This window comes from Zeus faber (assembly GCF_960531495.2).
Source record: "Zeus faber genome assembly, chromosome: 14".
Classification (NCBI taxonomy): Eukaryota; Metazoa; Chordata; class Actinopteri; order Zeiformes; family Zeidae; genus Zeus; species Zeus faber.
The window spans coordinates 14,617,257-14,636,633 of record NC_137200.1 but is presented as its reverse complement, the minus strand read 5'-3'; the positions used below and the strand labels follow the sequence as shown (position 1 = coordinate 14,636,633).

Sequence of the window (19,377 nt, the reverse complement as noted above, 5' to 3'; positions counted from 1 at the left end):
TTTCTGTTGGTTTTGATTGTCAGGTTTTTTTTTTGCCAAATTTGTTTGTCCTCTTTCTGAAAATGAAATGAAAAATGTGTTTTTGGCACAATAGGGTAATGTGGCTGAGCACATGTAATGGTTCTTTTAAATATTATATTAAATGTAAATAAATAATCGATAACTCGATGCTTTGAGCAGTGGACTGGAAAGGCTTGCGTGACCTGGCAACGCTGGGTAGGAGGGGCTTAGAAATGCGGTCCTCGGACTGCGGTCCATTTATGCTGCGTTCCGGTAAAACTCGGAAATCTGTATGAGTTGGTAGTTTCTACTTCTGCGCTAAATGCGTCCCACTGCTTCTGCGCGGGGAAACACGGAAGCCCGCATCCGATGCACATTTGTTCGGCGAGCTTGTGAATGCCGAAGCCATCCACGCAGCGACCGGAGCTATCCGTGCTTTAGAATAGAAACCGGCGAAGAGAAGGAGCCAGGCGCTTGAGGGACGCCGGACTGATCGGAGTCCCGGCCGCGAAGGGAACGCCGCACGGTTGCGGCACGCCAGCCGTGCACACTTCAGCCAATCGGGGTCCGAGTTAGAGGACACGGGGAACTGACCCGCGGCCAGCCTTCCTCCGGCGTACGGGGCCGCCTTGCATTGTGTCAGATTGCAGGCTCGGTTATAATCGGATCGCAGATCGGTTTTTCTATATACTCGGGTGCAGGGGCATACTGGGGACGGATTGGCCCAGTGACATCCGGGAGGTTCATCTGCACGGGCGTCTCCAGCTCCGCTGTCATTCGGTGTGTACGGAGAGAGGGTTGCCGCCGAGGGACTCCCATCATCCAGGTAGGCTGAAATAAGTCGAAATAAATAGCAACATTGATGGTGTGCGAGGCGTGGATTCTGATGATCCCTCCCCTCCGTGTCTCATAAAGACAAGTATCGATTAAAGTGTGCCGCAATGGCGTCGCGATTGTTCTTGTTTCGTTTAATGGCTCAATGATATAAGAAAATATAGCAAAATTGCAGATTTAATTTAATTCCCAAATCCCGTTATTATTTCGAGTTTTTATTGTGGTAATAATGTTATTGAATTTATTTATATTGTTTTTTTTATTAAGTTTTAATAAGAGCATTTTATTCCAAGTTGCCTTTAAAGAGCCGGTACTAAGAAAGATGACCACAAATCAGCGATTCCAGATAAGGCGCGAGGGAGGTTTTTCCAACAACGACGCAGTTTTGCGCATCGGTGCGGGAGCGCACCGCACACTGCGGCAGGATGAACCGTCCTTCAGAGAGCAGTGGGATGGGGGAGGCGTGATGCTGTATTCCGAGTTCCGGTAAACGCCTCTCTTCGGATGAATAAACGGACGCCCTCGGTAGATACGCGTTTGTTCCGACGGGCGTGCGCACGAGTGATGAAACGACAAAGTGATGTCGATTCAAAACCGTGCGAACCTGCCATGGACGTGCCCCGTCCCCCCCTTTTTCCACGCATACCAAGCGCCAGGTTGAATTGTTCCGAGTTCCGATTTCGCTGGAAGCATGAGCGCCCCCCCCCCTCATCCAGATGGCTGCAGGGATGTCTCGCTGTAGGAAACCGCGTGATGTTCCCAATGCCAAGACACCAACACCTCAAAGCCTTATATATTGCACCAAATACATCTACATTCTAAAAGTACACGTGTATATATATATAAAAAAAAATAAAGAATGTGGTCTACAATTGCATTTCCTATCATTAGTACTGCATAACTTCCAAACTTCCAAAAAGTAGATATTTTTAACTGGATTCTTCAGAGAGTGAAGTGTGAGGTGTCCCTCCTGAGAACTGCAGCGGCATCGCTCTGCCAGTGTGGTTTAAGTTCTTCCAGCAACATAAGATGGCTTCCTCCCATGTCATTTAACACATGCCCGACACACTACCCTAATACTGCTGTAGCTACACAGAGTGGAAGGGAACACGGTTGCACTGTCCTCTGGACCAATTCAAGTTGTTTTATGGCAAAACAACTCAAGAAGAAGTAGAAAAAGAATTGTTTATTTTGCTTATAACTTTATACTTGGTTTATATTACTGCAATAAACAGTCAAATATATCATATTGGTAATAACACTGTAATCAGACTTCACCCATCCCTGACTATGTAGACATATTGTTCACTGTGCACATAAATATCCAGCTATATTGATATTAAAGGGGACCTATTATGCTCCTTTTTACACAAGTTAATATAGGTGTCTGAGGTCCCAAACATGTTTTTGAAGTTTTTTGCTGAAAATTCCACTCAGATCATGCATTCTAGCCCTTCTAACATACCTCTAAATACATTGTGTTCTTGACGCTCTGTTTATGTGGGTGGAGCCACCCCACTGGGGCACGAGTTCTGTGAGCCAATGGGGTTTGAGCACAAGTTCCCGAGCTCTGTTAGCCAATGGCGTTCGAGCATGGCTTCCGGTTTCTGTTCTATTTACTCCGTAACTTTCACTGATTTCACCTTATCAGTCCACCAAAATCAGTTTATGAACAAATCTGAGGCGGGAAATAAGCAATCCAGTTACTGAATCTCCACTCATTTTAGATCTATAAGACCTAATTTAAAAGTTTGTTCTGACTTTCGTTGCCGTGCTCCAAGCTTGTGGGGGACACCGCACTGGGACTCTCCACGTGAAGACAATTCCCATGTGCCTCGACAAATTCCCTTTTAAATGTAAATGTACTGTACAGTATATGAAGAAATACAATGAACCAGGTATTAATGTAACTCCACGCAATTAAAATTGGGGGAATACTTATGAGTCACGTATATTTCACATGCTGTGTATTTTTGAAGGGCATATTGGCTCCAACATTGGCTGGAATAAAATCAACAGGTCGTTTTTTTTTCCCCCCAGAGAAATCATGTCCAAAGGAACCGCGGTCGGCATCGATCTTGGGACCACCTACTCCTGTGTGGGTGTGTTCCAGCATGGAAAAGTCGAAATTATCGCCAACGACCAGGGCAACAGGACCACTCCCAGCTATGTGGCCTTCACTGATTCAGAGAGGCTCATCGGTGATGCAGCCAAGAATCAGGTTGCCATGAACCCAACCAACACAGTCTTCGGTAAGGCTAGAGCCCGGTGAAGTGATAGGTGCGATGAAAAATTAAGACGGTGTTCTCGGCTGTAGTTTTTCGCTGACATCATGAATTACTTATCATCGTGCCGCCGTGTGCTGAATAGGCTAAATGTCATGTTGACATCGAGTGATCTGAGTGCTAAAATTATCTTTGAAATGTGCTGTTTTGGGGGAATGCAGACGCCAAACGCTTGATTGGGAGACGGTTCGAGGACACTGTAGTGCAGTCTGACATGAAGCACTGGCCGTTCAATGTCATCAGTGACAGCGGACGCCCCAAAGTAGAGGTTGAATACAAGGGGGAGACTAAAAGTTTTTACCCGGAGGAGATCTCCTCCATGGTGCTGGTGAAGATGAAGGAAATCGCTGAAGCCTACCTTGGAAAGGTACGCTTGGAAAATAAAGAACACGATTGATCATTCTTGTGCTGGGGGTTGACTACAAATGTTGTTCTTTATTTGATAGTCTGTGTCCAATGCCGTTATCACCGTTCCTGCGTACTTCAACGACTCTCAGCGTCAAGCTACCAAAGATGCCGGAACAATCTCTGGTTTAAATGTTCTGAGAATCATCAATGAACCGACCGCGGCAGCTATTGCATACGGTCTGGACAAGAAGGTCAGAAACAAAGACTCTTATGAAACAATAATGTGTGTTCTGTTCATGTATTTACCAATTACCTGCAAATGCACGCTAATCTGTCCCATGTTTTAGGTGGGGTCCGAGAGGAACGTGCTCATCTTCGATCTTGGTGGTGGCACCTTCGACGTGTCCATCTTGACCATTGAGGACGGCATTTTCGAGGTCAAGTCCACTGCAGGAGACACTCATCTGGGTGGAGAAGATTTCGACAACCGCATGGTCAACCACTTCATCGGGGAGTTCAAGCGCAAGTACAAGAAGGACATCAGCGACAACAAGAGGGCTGTCCGCCGCCTGCGCACTGCCTGCGAGAGGGCAAAGCGCACCCTGTCTTCCAGCACCCAGGCCAGCATAGAGATCGACTCTCTGTATGAGGGAGTCGACTTCTACACCTCCATCACCAGGGCTCGCTTTGAGGAGCTCAACGCCGACCTTTTCCGTGGCACCTTGGACCCGGTGGAGAAGTCTCTCAGGGACGCCAAGATGGACAAGGCTCAGGTCCATGATATCGTCTTGGTTGGTGGCTCCACCCGAATCCCCAAGATCCAGAAGCTGCTGCAAGATTTTTTCAATGGCAAGGAGCTCAACAAGAGCATCAACCCCGATGAAGCCGTGGCTTATGGAGCTGGTGAGTTTCTGGCTTCTCTACTGATGTCTGTGGACCTTCTCACCAGTTTCCCTCGACATTTTATATTATTATTTTTGGTTACAAGTCTTCACAAATCAGGGGTGTCAAACTAATTTCCAGTCACAAGCCAGATTGGACCAAATGCAACTTGATGGAGGTCACTTTTTAAGGGTGTGGTAGGAGGCCTGTTTGTGCAAGAATGAGTATGACCAACATTGTCTCAAAATTTTCAAAGCCAAAATTCAAAGTCTTTTTATATAGTGTGTATATACAGTATCAAAATATATATATACTGTACGTACATTTATTTTCCAATCCTTTTGGGGCCACGATTGGAAATCCCTGCAACAAATCCAACTCTTCCCTGGCTCCACCGCAGTCTCAAACATCCTTTTTCTTTCCTGTAGCTGTCCAAGCTGCCATCCTGTCTGGGGACAAGTCTGAGAATGTCCAGGACCTCCTGCTGCTCGACGTCACACCACTGTCTCTGGGTATCGAGACAGCCGGCGGTGTCATGACCGTCCTGATCAAACGTAACACCACCATCCCCACCAAGCAGACTCAGACCTTCACCACCTACTCTGACAACCAGCCTGGTGTGCTCATCCAGGTAAGGAGCTCAGCCCATGTTGTTGCCAAATGCCTCTCGCTGTGATGACGTTTACTCCTAACATTCGCAGTTTACACCAGAGGTTGAAAAATCGAAGACGGCTCCCAGGCCTTCCTTGGATGTCTGAGCGAAATACTGACTGCTAAGCTGCGTCTTGACGTTGTGTTTTGTGTGCCCGTCGTTAACGTTGCATACTTCCAACAGGTTTACGAGGGTGAGCGTGCCATGACCAAAGACAACAACCTCCTGGGCAAGTTTGAGCTGACTGGCATCCCTCCTGCTCCTCGCGGTGTTCCTCAGATTGAGGTCACGTTCGATATTGATGCTAATGGAATCCTCAACGTCTCTGCCGTTGACAAGAGCACCGGGAAGGAGAACAAGATCACCATCACAAACGACAAAGGTGAAAGAGAAAAACAAAACCAATAATGCAGATGATGAAAGTCAGGCTGCTGTTTTCCTTAACGAGTGAACTGCTGACTTTGCGCACTCTACGGCAGGTCGTCTTAGCAAGGAGGACATTGAGCGCATGGTCCAGGAGGCTGAGAAGTACAAGGCTGAAGATGATGTCCAGCGCGACAAGGTTTCCACCAAAAACTCCCTGGAGTCGTACGCCTTCAACATGAAGTCCACCGTGGAGGACGAGAAGCTCGCCGGCAAGATCAGCGACGACGACAAGCAGAAGATCCTGGACAAGTGTAACGAGGTCATCAGCTGGCTGGACAAGAACCAGGTAAGAGCTTAGAACAGGCAGTCTTTGTGGATCGATTCTGGATATTGATGAAATTGTGCAAAATCACATTTCACTTTTTTTTTTTTTTTTCTTTGGCACTGAACTCATTATGCAGCTGTCAAAGTATATTTCCACCTGTACCACTGTCGGTTGTTCCAGAAGAATCTTACACCAGTAAGCTGGTGGCCCCATTAGGAAACATGTTAATCCTATGATAACACTTGCTGTTTACTTTTCTAACAATGAGGTAACATCTGAGGATAACTGGCAAACCATGGTAATGAATAGAAGCAAATTAAACACTGCTGCTGTTACTTGACGTGGTAGCAGTCCACAGTGGTAATAAGCTGATCTTATTAAATTAATGAGCTTATGTTATAGCCAAGCACCTGCTCACATTTCTTCGTGGCACTAGGCTACCAGAAGAATGCCAAGATATGAGCCAGCGTCTTATTTAGAAGTGTCACAAATGTCCTGAGAGATTTGTAACCTTTAGAAATATGTGAATGCTAGCAGCCCGAGCAAGCGGTTCTCAATTGTGATACAGTAAGTCTTTTAGAAATACATCTTCCATATTTTAACAGGATCTTACTTATAATTAGTATACTAACTTTGCAGCTAGACAAATTTACTACGGGAAAAGCGGTAGAAGAGTCATTATAGTGCATTGTCTAAATGTGACAAATATGAAATTGCCCCCCCCAGCAGTTTAAATAGCTGCTGTAATAAAAATAAATGGCTTTCCCCAGACCGCAGAGAGGGACGAGTATGAACACCAGCAGCAGGAGCTGGAGAAGGTGTGCAACCCCATCGTCACCAAGCTGTACCAGAGTGCAGGGGGCATGCCAGGCGGGATGCCCGGTGGGATGCCAGGCGGGATGCCCGGCGGGATGCCCGGCGGCTTCCCTGGAGCCGGCGGTGCCCCCACTGGCGGTGGATCCTCCGGTCCCACCATCGAGGAAGTTGATTAAAATGCAGCGTCCGTACCTTCCCTCCCATCTCTCCCAAAACAAAGCATGACACAAAACAACATGACACAAACAAACCCTGACCCAATCCGTCCGCCAAGGCTGGTCGTTGGCTCCTGCTACTAAACCGGTTCTAGCTGCTATGTTTGAATAGCTTCACACGTTAACAGAAGCATCGCCCCTACACTTCGAGTCCTGCTGAATAAACCATGACAGTAACACAAGTGCTGCAAGCGTGATTATTTTTTTGAACATCTTCCATTTCTTTGGGGAGATCTAGAAAATCTAAATCTTGCAAGAGGCATTTCAAGATTTAGTCCCCACTGTTTTGGTTCTGTTATTGTCACTTAATTTGGATCTTTTGTTGCAATCAAACAGCTCCTATAACTATTATTACAACTGTTGTTAAACCCCACAATTTATCATCCCGTTGATTAATTAGTTAACTTTTTAGGAATGGGTGTTTTTGAAATGCAAGTCATTCTTAGTGGAACTGTTGACACACTAAACTGAACTGAAATTAAATGCCTCGGGATACGTTGGAAAAAGACAATTCAAAAGGAAAGCTGTTAGGGTTTTATGGAGGATCTGCTAAAACAAACTAAACGCTGTAGGGCAAACCATGGCCCTAAATAAGAGGGGTGCACACCTCAACAGAAATAAACTTGTTGTTAGTTTAAACTGATTGGATCCTGTTTACTCCATGGTGACACACTTGTATTAAAAGACAATACTAAAATACAAAGACCTCAGAGGGACGGCGGAAATGGGTTTGTAACAGACAACATCATACCATCCATCTATCAATGGGTCTGAAATCACAATAGTTGTGTTTTTCACCAAATTGAATGAAATTAATCACTTACTTTGGATACGATAAGGGCCAGGACCCCAATGTTTTTGATATGAATATTCACGTAAAAAAAAATAGGGGATATTATTTACAATTCTTTGCTAGTGACAAGAAAAAAAAAAAAAGACCTGTGTCTTGTTTACGGCACAGCTTTTTATTGAACTGAAACAAAAATCACATAATTTAGAAAGAATGTTATAGCATCACTACAAAAAAAAAAAATAATAATAATCTCCAAATGTTGTCCATTGGTAACTGAAAAGTGGCCTTCACCTCACCCCGCCCTCAGACGCATCAACATTTGAGACTCGGGTCTGAACAGTCCACACACTACGCGACTAACGACGAAGAGTCTTGGAAAAAGAAAAACGAGGAGGAGGAGGAGGAGGAGGAGGAGGAGAGCCTTAAAGGGAGGAGCCTCCCTGTTCTGACCGAGTGTCCAGGCCGGCTCGCCTACTTGCTCTTGGCCGGCTTCTCCGTCTTCTTGGGCAGCAGCACCGCCTGGATGTTGGGCAGCACGCCGCCCTGTGCGATGGTCACCCCGCCCAGCAGCTTGTTGAGCTCCTCGTCGTTGCGCACCGCCAGCTGCAGGTGTCGGGGGATGATGCGGGTCTTCTTGTTGTCCCGGGCCGCGTTGCCCGCCAGCTCCAGGATCTCGGCGGTCAGGTACTCCAGCACGGCGGCCAGGTAGACCGGGGCCCCGGCGCCCACCCGCTCCGCGTAGTTGCCCTTGCGCAGTAGCCGGTGGACGCGGCCGACGGGGAACTGCAGCCCGGCGCGGGACGAGCGGGACTTGGCCTTGGCGCGGGCTTTGCCTCCGGTCTTCCCTCGACCCGACATGGTGGCGAAATGGATCAACAACAATATGAAGGAAGTGGAAGACGAGCTCCGGGCGAAGCGCCTGCGTGGTGACGTCGCGCAAGCCGCGAGCCAACCCGGAAGTCGCGTCCGATTGGCGTAAAGTACGGCTACGGTGGCCCTGGGAGCTCGCCGCACTGCAATTTAAGACGACGCAATAATCCCATTTTTTTTTTTTTTTTTGATTTTGTTTTCCGCGTTTCCTCAGGCTGCGTACGCGTCGTCGGATCGGTGGAGGTGTTTTGGTGTTTTGCTTGAGTTCTGTCCATTCGCACGTGTTTCCTTAAGTTGCAAAGGCGTTGAACGCCCCAAGCCAATGGGCGCGCGGCCTCGTCCAATCATACTGCAGGGTTCGCCGCATGGTATTTGCATATCCTTTTTTATTTCTAAACAAGGGGGCTGGTGGCCACTGTGTACTATAGACAATACACTGTAAATTAGGTGAGATTAAAAAAAAAGAAGAAGAAAATCTGATCAGATTAGATGAGTTACGAGGGATACGAGAATACTATTTTTTGTCTGCAAAAAGCAGATGTGCACATCTGGAAAGACCACTAAGTAGCAGCCGTGTAGAAATAACATGCAATGGTATCACAGCAGCAGGACCGAAGTGGAAATCCGGCGAGAGCAGCCGTAGCAACACTTATAGAAGTATCGTTAAGTCGGTAGTAAAGTACATATCATAATGTCCACAGGATAGTCCAGTTATATTCCATATCACAGAGGAGTGTTCTACAACTATGCTCTGTCGCCGGCCAGATTTTCAACTTGTAACCAGTTGTTTTTTTTCACCAAAGTGATAGTATAATACTACTACTACTACTACTACTAATAATAATAATAATATAGTATAATAACAGTTCATTGTGAACCCTTCACCTGTGTTGCCCTCTTTAATATTGAGGATGTTAGGGTTAGAAAAGTAATGAAAGATACATTCGAAAAAGAAAAGTAGAAAATAGAGATGGGAAAACACTGTTCACATCATGACCTTCAGCGAGGTTACATTTTGAAAATTGAATATAGAACAAGAAAGTTATCTCTGAAGTACATGTCACTGTAAGAATGCATCGCTGCGTCGTGACCGGGTTCATGTCGTCTTCTCCAAGTTGTACCGGTTGGACGTACCAGCGGACGAGAAAAGTCTCACTGAGATCATGCTGTTTCTGTTTCGTGTAAGTGCCCAGAGAAAAGTCAAACACTTTTAGCGGCTCACAAGTTATTCTAATATTTCTCTCGTCCATTCAAGGGAAACTGATGTGATATACAGTTTTTATATATATATATATACACACACACACACACACACACACACACACACCCACACACACACACACACACACACACACACACACACACACACACACACACACACATTTACACACACACCAGGAAAAAAAAAAAGCATAATGGCCTAATTACATCTTGACCCTTCAGTTCTTCACCCTGGGCACCCAAGGCCCGGAACGACTTACCCTGTAACGCCCCCAAATGGCAGACCTGTGCACACTACCTAGTTAGCGTGTGAGTGTTTTTTGTGTGTACTGGTGGATCCAACTCAAGTTTTCTGATCGTCTAAGAAAGTCTGCAAATGTTTTTTCTACCTCAGAACGGAGCTTCCGCTGCTAGTTGGGGTCGTGTTTGAATATAATACTGGGGTTGTTGCGACTTTTCCCCTCGTCATTCATCACAAGATTAATCAATGAATGCAACATTTACATGGAAAGACACCGGTTCAGTAGACGCTGGGATCACACTTTTAAAAATGTGTAGGAATCCATATCGGAGGCGAAAAAGGGTGAAGGTGTGACCTGTAGAGCCCAATAGACGACCCTGACCGAGAAACCTGCGTAGCAATGCTTTAGAACAGTCGGTCAAACGTTCTTGTTAAATATTTGCAGCTTAGATCTTTGTTTGCGTTCTAACCCACCGAGAAAGGAAACAGAAAATACATTGAAAGGCTGTTTCTTATAAAGTGCCAGCTAAATGAAACATCAAATATGTTTCGTTTTGTTTTTTTGTTTTGTTTTTTTGTCTTTTAACAAAATAATCTTACAGATTAGGACTTTAAAAGAAAAATACTCATGGAGCCAAATAGTAAAATAAGCATTTAATGCTTATAGGTTCATGGACGTAGACTCTTTATATTGCATGGTAACAACACAACTTTGAAGTAAGACACAATAAAGTATCAAATAAAACATACTGCCAATGCCACGACATGTTGGCGTCATCTTTTGGATGGACGGAAATGAAAACCAAGCAGAGGACATGCTGGATGTGGAGTTGTGTTTTAGGTCGGGTGTTCCGTTTCGTTAGTTCAAAGAAGTTCGGTAATTAAACGAGGTGACGTCATTCCACAGAGTGGGTTGGTGTAACGCATGCTGCGCGATCTCTCACCCAAAAGTCACACAGTCACGAGTGAAGAATGCATGCAAAGGTGTTTTCGGAACAAAGTTCAACTACAACTACTAAGTTATTGTTTCACTGTGGTGCGTGTACATGTGAAAAACATTCTATTGCGTGTTCCATACAAACAGAAAATGGTTTTCGCACGACAAAAAAAAAACCCCAACATCTCACAAATTCCTCTAGCGTTTGCTTTTTTGTCTCTTTAGGGGAGAAGAGGATGAGGAGCAAGAGAAACACCGTGTGAAGTGTAGTTATTTGTGTGTTGTATTCAGTGGTGGGGAAAAATAACTCAAAAGCCGCACTTGAGTAAAATTAAAGATATCTTACAAAAAAATACTCTGGTAAAAGTGAAATACTGCTTGAGTAAAAGTCAGAAAGTAGCTGATATTAAAGGTACGTAAGTGTCAAAGGTGAAGGTAAAAAAATTGCTTATTTTTTTTGCTATGAGCTTTTGTTTTGCGCTGATTTTATTATGGTTGCCAATATTTCCGTGTTTTTTTCAAGCATAAGAGGCACTTCGTTTGGCGAGACGCATCCTTAACTCTGACATGAGAAAACATTTGTTGTAAATATGGCCGCCGGTCTCCATCGGTCGTCGGTGCAGGTGTCTCCGCTCTAGTGGTGTCTCTCTGGGACACAAAAGCGAAGCTGGACACGGGCAGGGTTGCCAGGTCTCCGGGACAAACCCAGCCGCCCCCCAACCAGCGGACACGGAAATTCTGAACGCGAGCCCCAGAGTGTTTGTTTACACTCGGCTTGCTGTTGGATATGACCCTCCATTCACAGCATGAACCCAGGGAGACCTGGCTTCACTCACATCGTTGGCCACAAGTGTTCCCCCCATTTCATTTTGTAGTAGGAGTATCGAAGGTGTTCCAAGGGAAATGTATGGTGACAAACTATACTTTTTGGGGGCTAAATGTAGCTGAGAAAAGGTAAAAGTGGACAGAAATAGAACTCACAGATACTGCCAAGTATTTCAGTACAGTAACAAAGTATTTATACTTTGTTACTTTACACCACTGGTTCTATTTCATGTCTGTGCATTACCTATCTACGCGACAACAAAAAAAACAATACACGCCTCATAAGAAAATTATTTCACATGAGAGGGAAATATCCAAATACTGCTTGTGTGCCTCGGTGAATGGTCGACCGTCTCCAGGCCTTTGTTTTGGGCCTCGGCCTCTGCCTTTCTGGAGGGGATCGGCGGAGGCCCGAGGTTCGGGTGACGGGATGTGGGTGTTATGTGGCAGGGTGTGTCCCCGCCCCCCCCTCGTTTCCCTGTGTCTGCTTTGGAGGAGAGACCTAATTTCCACACAAAGAGTGGGAGCCCACCCTGCGGCAAATAAAGTGTAGGATGTGAAAACACGCTATACTTGAGAAAAGTGTCTACGGCGAGCTCCGTTTCCGATTCTTGTCGCATTGAAGCAAGTGAAACACAAGTCTGGGCCGCTGTCAATAAAGTGGTCATGCGACTTCTGAGAAATAAATATATGTCTGGGTTATTTTCTCTCCAGATTTTGTTGATTTATTGTATCATATTGTATGGTATTGTATTTATTGTAGTGGTACGTTGAATGGTAGTCCTAGTTATGATCGTCTGCAGCAGTGATCCTCAACCATTTTCACATCAATGACCCTCATGTTGATACGCATTAAGCCACGGAGCCCATTTGATAAGAATCTTTTATTGTCAGATATGATTAATTTAGGGAGACAACAGTGAAACTATGACTCATTATTACATTCTATACATGAAATTACAAACTTTAATCATTTTGCTGGGGACCCCTTTGAACCCCTTGAAGGACCCCTGGGGGTCCCTGGACCTCACGTTGAGAACCTCTGATCTACAGCATCATAGCTCTGCCGTGACAAGGATTTGTGTTTCCTATGCACATGTAAGTCCTTTAAAATCTCCATCCCACCACCACTTTATTTTTGGTTACGTTATGAGTGGTAGTTGCTAATGTTAAAACAATATGGGTTCATAGCTTTACCTCATTTGGTGGTCGTATGGCGATTAAAATGTTGATCGATTTTTGGGAACAAATTACAGGTAAAAAACACAACCACCATGACACACCAGTTGAAAATATCAAGTTTCTTAACATTTCATTCTCAGGTTTTGTCCGATTCACTGTTGGTACGAGGAAGTACAATATCAAGTTATCCGAAAAACGTATTGATCAAAAATAAATATTTCCTGGTAAGTTTTGGCATATCAGGGAGTTAGGGTGAGGTGAGGAAGTGGTCTTTCAGGTTTTCTCCACAGATTAATATTAATGTAGAGCTGCGCTGACATCATGACCTCCAGGACAAAAGACAGGGGTTCCTCCATTGTTCTGGGTGCTGTCAGATGATCCACAGCTGGTTACGTTTCGCTTTCTTCTCGCTGGGTCTCCAGTGGAACCTTTCTTTTCACGGCCTTCTCGCTGGAAAAAGGAGGTTGGTATAAATATCTTGAAAGGGATGAAGACACCAGCAGAGCGAGAGAAGGAGTGAGCGTTAGAGATGGGGCAGGATACCGTGGACATATCCATCCACACAAGGTAAACAATGCTTCTTTTTTTTTTTTTTTATATAAAGCTTGTATTATATGATATGAACATTTGTTGTTGCTTTTACAATAATGTCTCGAGTAGATTAAATATATTTAAGGCTTAAGATATTTTTGAGTATTGGCTCAATTTAAAAGCTTAAATGGAATAATGATAGTCGTAATAATAAAATATTTATCAAGCACACAAAGTGCTTCATAGAAAACATCAAATCAGCAAAGAATAAAAAAAAAAAAGATGAGGTTTAGGAATTAAATATCCAGATAAAATAAACAGGCATGGAAGAACAGTAACTCAGACAATTTTAAAGAATATACTGTATATGGAATATGAAAATATAATAACCTAAGTCCAGACAAAACATCATTTTAAAAACAGGATAGGCTTATCGGTAAAAGTAAATAATAATAATAATAATATTAATAATAATAATAATAATAATAATGCATTCATTTATTTATTTTCTCATAACGCAAAGCACAGTTTAATCTAGTCAAAACTAAAGTAGGTTCAATAAGGGATTTAAATGATTGCCCTGAGTTGGACAGGTCATTGGGATTTCATTTACTTGTGTCTTGCCGACTCTGTTCCTGTACAGAGTAAGATGATTTAAACATAATCACTTGTTACCTATCTGTTTTTTTTTTTTTTTTTACAAACTATAAGTCGTGCTTTAGATGGTTTGAAGTAATTCATGATCAGTAATGGGCTTTCCTAAGAGAAAGGAGGTCAGGCATGATGACATGATGATGGTCTCCCTCCCCACCCTGTTTTTCTCCACAGTGTGAGGACAATGCGGCTGGCCCATCTTCTGTACAAACTTGCCGTGTTAACTCTCGCCCGAGCTCAGAATGTCTGCTTCACACACTCGACGTTCAGAGAACCAGGTCAGTCGATCCGTTCCAGACAGCAGCCACTGAGCTCTGCGGGGCTGCCAGATGTTGCTCTTTGTCAAATTTGATCTTGTCAAATATTATATAATATATGAAATATGAAAGTGACTCTACCCTACATTAACACTGTTATGGAAATGGATTGATGAGTAGGTCGGTTAGAATTGGAACATCCAAAATGTGGCATATAGTGGCTTTGGAGGCCGGTTTTTGGACACAGGGAATAATTCCAGGTTCAGAAAGTAAAAGTCTTTCCATGTTTTTGATCCAGCCGTGCACCGATCCAGCTGTTTTCGTTCTTTACTTTAGTTGGACCTCTGGATTGATGCTTATTAGCAAATCCACATAGTTGACTCAAAATCCCAGATTTCCCATGTCTGATTTTGGACAATCTTTGAGCGAGAGATTGATCTCAGAATCATTTTCAATGAGAACAGAGTCAGAATTCAGCGTGTTCACATGCCATTGAACTTGACATGAAATCGGCGAAATACCCAAGGTGACTTTGATATCTCATCCTCGAAGTTAACTCGGACATCCAGGTCCTCTGTGGCACTGACAGGTTGGAGGTTCAGATCCTGCTCTGCCCCATCTACTTCTGTGGCTACAACGAGTCGTTGATGGCCCTGAACGCCGAGCACTCCAAGGAGGAGTGCAAAGGCATGCCCGACTGGACGGTGGACCCCCCGGTTCTCAGATTCAACTTCTCCATCAGGGAGAATGCGATCTCCGCTTGCTCCAACAAGCTGACGGTAAATCAACTCCGCGCTGAAATGAACCAGATCGAATGTCACTCTCGACAAACTGAAAATTTCAATCCTTTCCAAAATGTTCTAAACCCCTTTGGTCCGACTGACAGGTCAGCCAGGAAGCCGGGATGGAGGCCTTCTCTGACTTCTCCCACGTCCAGTCCATCAACATCTCGGGGATCGTCAAGTCCCTCGATCCCGGGTCAGGAATGATCACCTATCATGAGGATATGTCGTACAAGTTCTCCTGCCGCTACCCGCTCCAGTACCTGGTCACCAACCAGAGCGAGACCGGTGTGTAAGTGATCAACAGAACCCGGGTTTAGCATAAATGCAACTGGATATCTCAGTCTGGAGGGTGAGGAGAAAGGCGTTTCCAGTGGGTCATGCTATAGGGCTCTTTAGCGGTGTCCGTTACGGCGGCACTTGGTTTCCAATGCGCCTTAGCGAGCCGCTCCCTCATGTATCCAATGAATGTTGACCTGGTTTTTGACAAGTTCGGGGGGGTTTTCCCTTTTTTTTTGCTGATGGGCCGTGTCACCCCATCATGACAGGTCTGGGTCAAACCTGGCAGTGAGAGAGAGCAATGGCAGCTTCATCAGCACACTCAGCATGGATCTCTACTCGGTAAGAGATGGGGAGTGGTGAAGGTTAATGGATCGATGCTCTACATCTCAAATGAGGGACTTTGAAAGATAAAGTTGCCTATATTAAATGTAAAGCTTGACTTTCACCGAATCCGAAAATGCTTCCAACAGTTATTTCCTCCTTCTACCGTAGTGGTCTGCGTCTGGGTATAAATATTGATAAAATATTTCAACAGCGAGTAGTTTGCTCAGCTCGTCGTTTATCTTTTATGAGGGATGGGCCAGGGTTTAAAACCTCTTCATATGGTGTTTGCAAAGTGCAAAAAATATATATATTACATACAATTCACTTCATAAAAAGAGATTTATTGATAGTGAATAGAGTGACGTCCAATGTTAACAATCTCCATCCTCAAAATAAGTCATGCCTTACTTAGTTAGTTGAAATTGTGGATTTATTATATTTCTTTGTGAATTGCGACACAAATTTCCTTCCAAAAGGTTTTTTGTGCCATCAGTGCAAACCTCGCCAGCAAGTTTTTGAACAACAAAATAGAAAGTACAGACACAAAATACTTGTATTTGCAAAAAAGTGCGTGACCTTGATGACGTTGTTCTTCCCGCTGCGTTCCCGTGCCCGAAGGACAGGAGCTACGTTTCCAGACTGCAGATCCCCGCCGAAGGCCTCCAGCTCAAAACAAGGATTTTTGTGGAAGTTAAGGCCACCGACCTCGCCGACAGGTGCTTTACACTGAAATACAAACAGCACTTGCATGTGTAACAAATGGTATTCCAAGTTTTATTTCAAGTTATGTGAGCATTTCTCATTTTTAACACGGAAAGAGCCATTTGTTTCCTTTCAACACCGTGCTGGTACCAACAAACGTTCACCGCAGGTTCAATGTTCTACTCGATCGATGTTACGCGTCCACAACCTCCTTCCTTGTCGACAGCAACTACTACGATCTCTTTGTGGGGTAAGTGAGGGATGGAAGTTTGACAGCATTCACTTCTAGACAGATTATATGACTGAGCTGAAAAAAGGTTTGAAAAAGGAAAGAAAGGATGCAGCGTGACTTTTCCTTCTCTGAAACTTCAGACGGTGTTTATTGCAACAATACATGTTTGGCGTTTCTATGCAATTAAATTGCTTTGTATAGGACATTTCCATTTGAAATCTCTTAAGAAGAAAAGAAAAGAAAGAAAATACATCTCATGCAGTAGTATGCAAAATAACCTATTTGTAATTTACCAATCTATAAAATAAATAAAAAAAACCTTTTCCAGTGACACTTGTTCACTATAAACCAGCACAATTCACAACAATAAAAACCGCCCTTCTGTCAAGGAAGCTATTAATATTTATCTTTCACCATATTCATATAACCAATTCGCCATATATTCTTATATAGCTATTCGCATATATTTGTACTCACTCCTAGAGTGGGAATTTAGGTACCATAGATGCAAATCAATATTTAATCAAACAAAAGAGTACATTTCCATGGCTAAATTGAAAAAGGTTCAAAGTAGCTGAAGGCTAAAAGTGAGTTGAACGAGGCCTAAACGAACAACCGGTTCAGCATTCTAAACGTAGACAATTCTTTCCAATTGGCGATCTCAAAACACATTTAAACACTAAAATTAGCGGACCAATACACATAATATATAAACTAGACTAACTAAATTACTAGACATTGTAATAGTCAGGAGCCTAAAAACCTGGAATAAAGTTGAAAAAGGAATAAAATAGATGGATGGATGGATGGATGGATGGATAGATGGGTGGATGGATGGATAAAAAGATGGATGGATGGATGATAGATAGACAAATGGATAGATACAGTAGATAGATAGATAAATAGATAGATGATAGATAAATGAATGGATGGATAAATAGATGAATGAATGGATGATAGATGGATAGATAGATTAATGGATAAATAAATAAATAAATAAATAAATAAATAAATAAATAGATGGACAGATAAATAGAGGGGTCAGTGGATGATAGATAGATAGATTGATTGATTGATTGATAGATAGATAGATAGATAGATATTCATATTAAAAATAAAGGTGTAGTTATAAGCAAGTATCAGGTGTATTCCGTAGAACAAAAGCCTGGTAATAAAAACAGGAATAAAAAGCCTCCGTTCCTCCTGCAGGTGTGACCACGACGGCCAGACGGTGATCGCGGTCAACGGGCTGCAGCAGAACGCTCGCTTCTCCTTTGAGGCCTTCCGCTTCGTGCAGCACAAGGCCCGCGACCGCTCCACCTTCTACCTGCACTGCTCCACCCGCCTCTGCGAGCGCTCCTTCTGCCCCGGCCTCATCCAGGTCAGTAGGGCCTGACACCAAATATCGATTTGATGTCGAGACGAAATATCAGTGAGATTTACCTACGCCAGGCTCCACCTGCTTGGTGATGAGGTCCTCATGACTAATGGCCGGTTTCTCAAATATGCCTTGTGTGTAAATATCTTAGGAAAGCACCAATCGTTCTTTCCCCAAAATATTGTCAAATGATCAATATCGAGGTTTGTGTCAAGGAATATTATGTATTTGACGCTGGTGCTGGTGCAAACGGAGACACTTTGTCGGGGTTTCAAGCACGAACACAATTTTGTAATTGACCAAGACTGTGGGATGAAAACAAGTGGGTTGAGCAATAAAGTTGGAAGCCATAGCACGAGACCCTGATCCCGCCCCCTCTCCCTTCGCCCCAAATCCCCATCTTGGCCAGACCATAAACTTGTATCTTACTGTATCTCTAGAATTGTACCAATATCAACCACAACGGCCAATCAAGGAAGAGGCGCGGCGCCAACGCCGACAGCACCACCTCAGTGACCGACGTGGCCACCGTCACCTCGGGCCCCATCACCACCCGGGCGGACGACGGTGAGGAACTGAACCGACCTCGTTTTGGGGAAACATTCGTTTTGCGACGGTGCTCAACGTTGGCAAAGTCACGCATGTACAGAGATGAGTTGGTGAACTAACAGCTCCATTGTATTGTTCCATCGCAGGGGATCCCACAGAGGCTGGAGGTAGGGCCCGCCTCTATCTCCCTACCATTTTGGTTGGATTGGAGCGACACACCAAGCTCTGGTTTCGCATCACGTTTGTGTCCTTTGCTTTTTAATTTTTTTTATTTTTTTTAGTCACTCAGCAGGGAGCCGGGGACAGCACCACGCTGGCCGCTGCCGTTGCAGCGGGGATGATGGGAACCCTCTGTGTTAGCGGGGTGGCCTTCACCGCTTACCACATCTACAACTCTGGCGTGTTCTTCAGTTAGGAGGAAACGTTCTACCTCCACGAGTGAGAAGGGTTCACTCACTCATGTGCCCATTTCCTCCCAATATAACATTTGTTATGTTGAGAGATATTCTAAATAGAGATCCACGTGACCCAGGATTTGATCTGTATCCGACCGATACCAGCAAAAAGTGCTGGGCCGGGTTTTCAGAAGGAAACTAAATTGAGCCAAAAATAATAATAAATACCGCTGCAGGCAGAAATGCGCAAGTTCCAGGGTAGCCGCAGCAATGCGGCAATGGGATCATTTGAAGACAAAATTAAGACACTATTGCCATGTGAGGAATCCAGGAAAATACATTAAACTGTGGAGTTAAATGTTCCCGTTAGATTACATGGGGAAACACAGTTCACTTACCGAGACGCTGAACAGTGCTGAACAACGCCGATCGATTGTTTCTTTTAAAGTTACTGTCCAGGTGAAGATCATTACTCCATATTCCATGTGATGTGAAGTCA

At 44.2% G+C, this 19,377-nt stretch overlaps 3 protein-coding genes across 3 annotated transcripts; 2 read left to right on the top strand and 1 right to left on the bottom strand.

Annotated features, from left to right (window-relative positions):
• Nucleotides 1–698: 698 nt before the first annotated feature.
• On the top strand, nucleotides 699–6,853 carry LOC307240119 (heat shock cognate 71 kDa protein). Its single transcript, XM_080013758.1, has 9 exons — nucleotides 699–826; nucleotides 2,875–3,086; nucleotides 3,281–3,486; nucleotides 3,566–3,718; nucleotides 3,815–4,370; nucleotides 4,778–4,980; nucleotides 5,185–5,383; nucleotides 5,481–5,713; nucleotides 6,463–6,853. Exons 2-9 carry the CDS (start codon nucleotides 2,882–2,884, stop codon nucleotides 6,682–6,684), a joined length of 1,977 nt encoding a protein of 658 aa, XP_079869884.1. The 5' UTR covers nucleotides 699–826; nucleotides 2,875–2,881; the 3' UTR covers nucleotides 6,685–6,853.
• Nucleotides 6,854–7,667: 814 nt separating this feature from the next.
• h2ax1 (H2A.X variant histone family member 1) lies at nucleotides 7,668–8,412 on the bottom strand. Its single transcript, XM_080014394.1, has one exon. It carries the CDS (start codon nucleotides 8,372–8,374, stop codon nucleotides 7,988–7,990), a length of 387 nt encoding a protein of 128 aa, XP_079870520.1. The 5' UTR covers nucleotides 8,375–8,412; the 3' UTR covers nucleotides 7,668–7,987.
• Nucleotides 8,413–14,161: 5,749 nt separating this feature from the next.
• LOC307239865 (zona pellucida-like domain-containing protein 1) lies at nucleotides 14,162–18,898 on the top strand (the record flags this gene model as incomplete). Its single annotated transcript, XM_080013444.1, has 9 exons — nucleotides 14,162–14,255; nucleotides 14,787–15,013; nucleotides 15,121–15,308; nucleotides 15,565–15,637; nucleotides 16,241–16,338; nucleotides 16,494–16,574; nucleotides 17,766–17,937; nucleotides 18,375–18,501; nucleotides 18,765–18,898. The coding sequence occupies 9 exons, from the start codon at nucleotides 14,162–14,164 to the stop codon at nucleotides 18,896–18,898; spliced, it is 1,194 nt and encodes a 397-aa protein (XP_079869570.1).
• Between the last annotated feature and the right edge of the window lie 479 nt (nucleotides 18,899–19,377).

What these genes read in the sequence shown, in the direction of transcription:
- LOC307240119 (XM_080013758.1), top strand. Translation starts at nt 2,882, where the DNA reads ATGTCCAAAGGAACCGCGGTCGGCATCGATCTTGGGACCACCTACTCC. An exon ending in AGCCGTGGCTTATGGAGCTG is followed by an intron (nt 4,371 to 4,777) that starts GTGAGTTTCTGG and finishes TCTTTCCTGTAG; the next exon opens with CTGTCCAAGCTGCCATCCTG. An exon ending in GCTGGCTGGACAAGAACCAG is followed by an intron (nt 5,714 to 6,462) that starts GTAAGAGCTTAG and finishes GGCTTTCCCCAG; the next exon opens with ACCGCAGAGAGGGACGAGTA.
- h2ax1 (XM_080014394.1), bottom strand. Translation starts at nt 8,374, where the DNA reads ATGTCGGGTCGAGGGAAGACCGGAGGCAAAGCCCGCGCCAAGGCCAAG.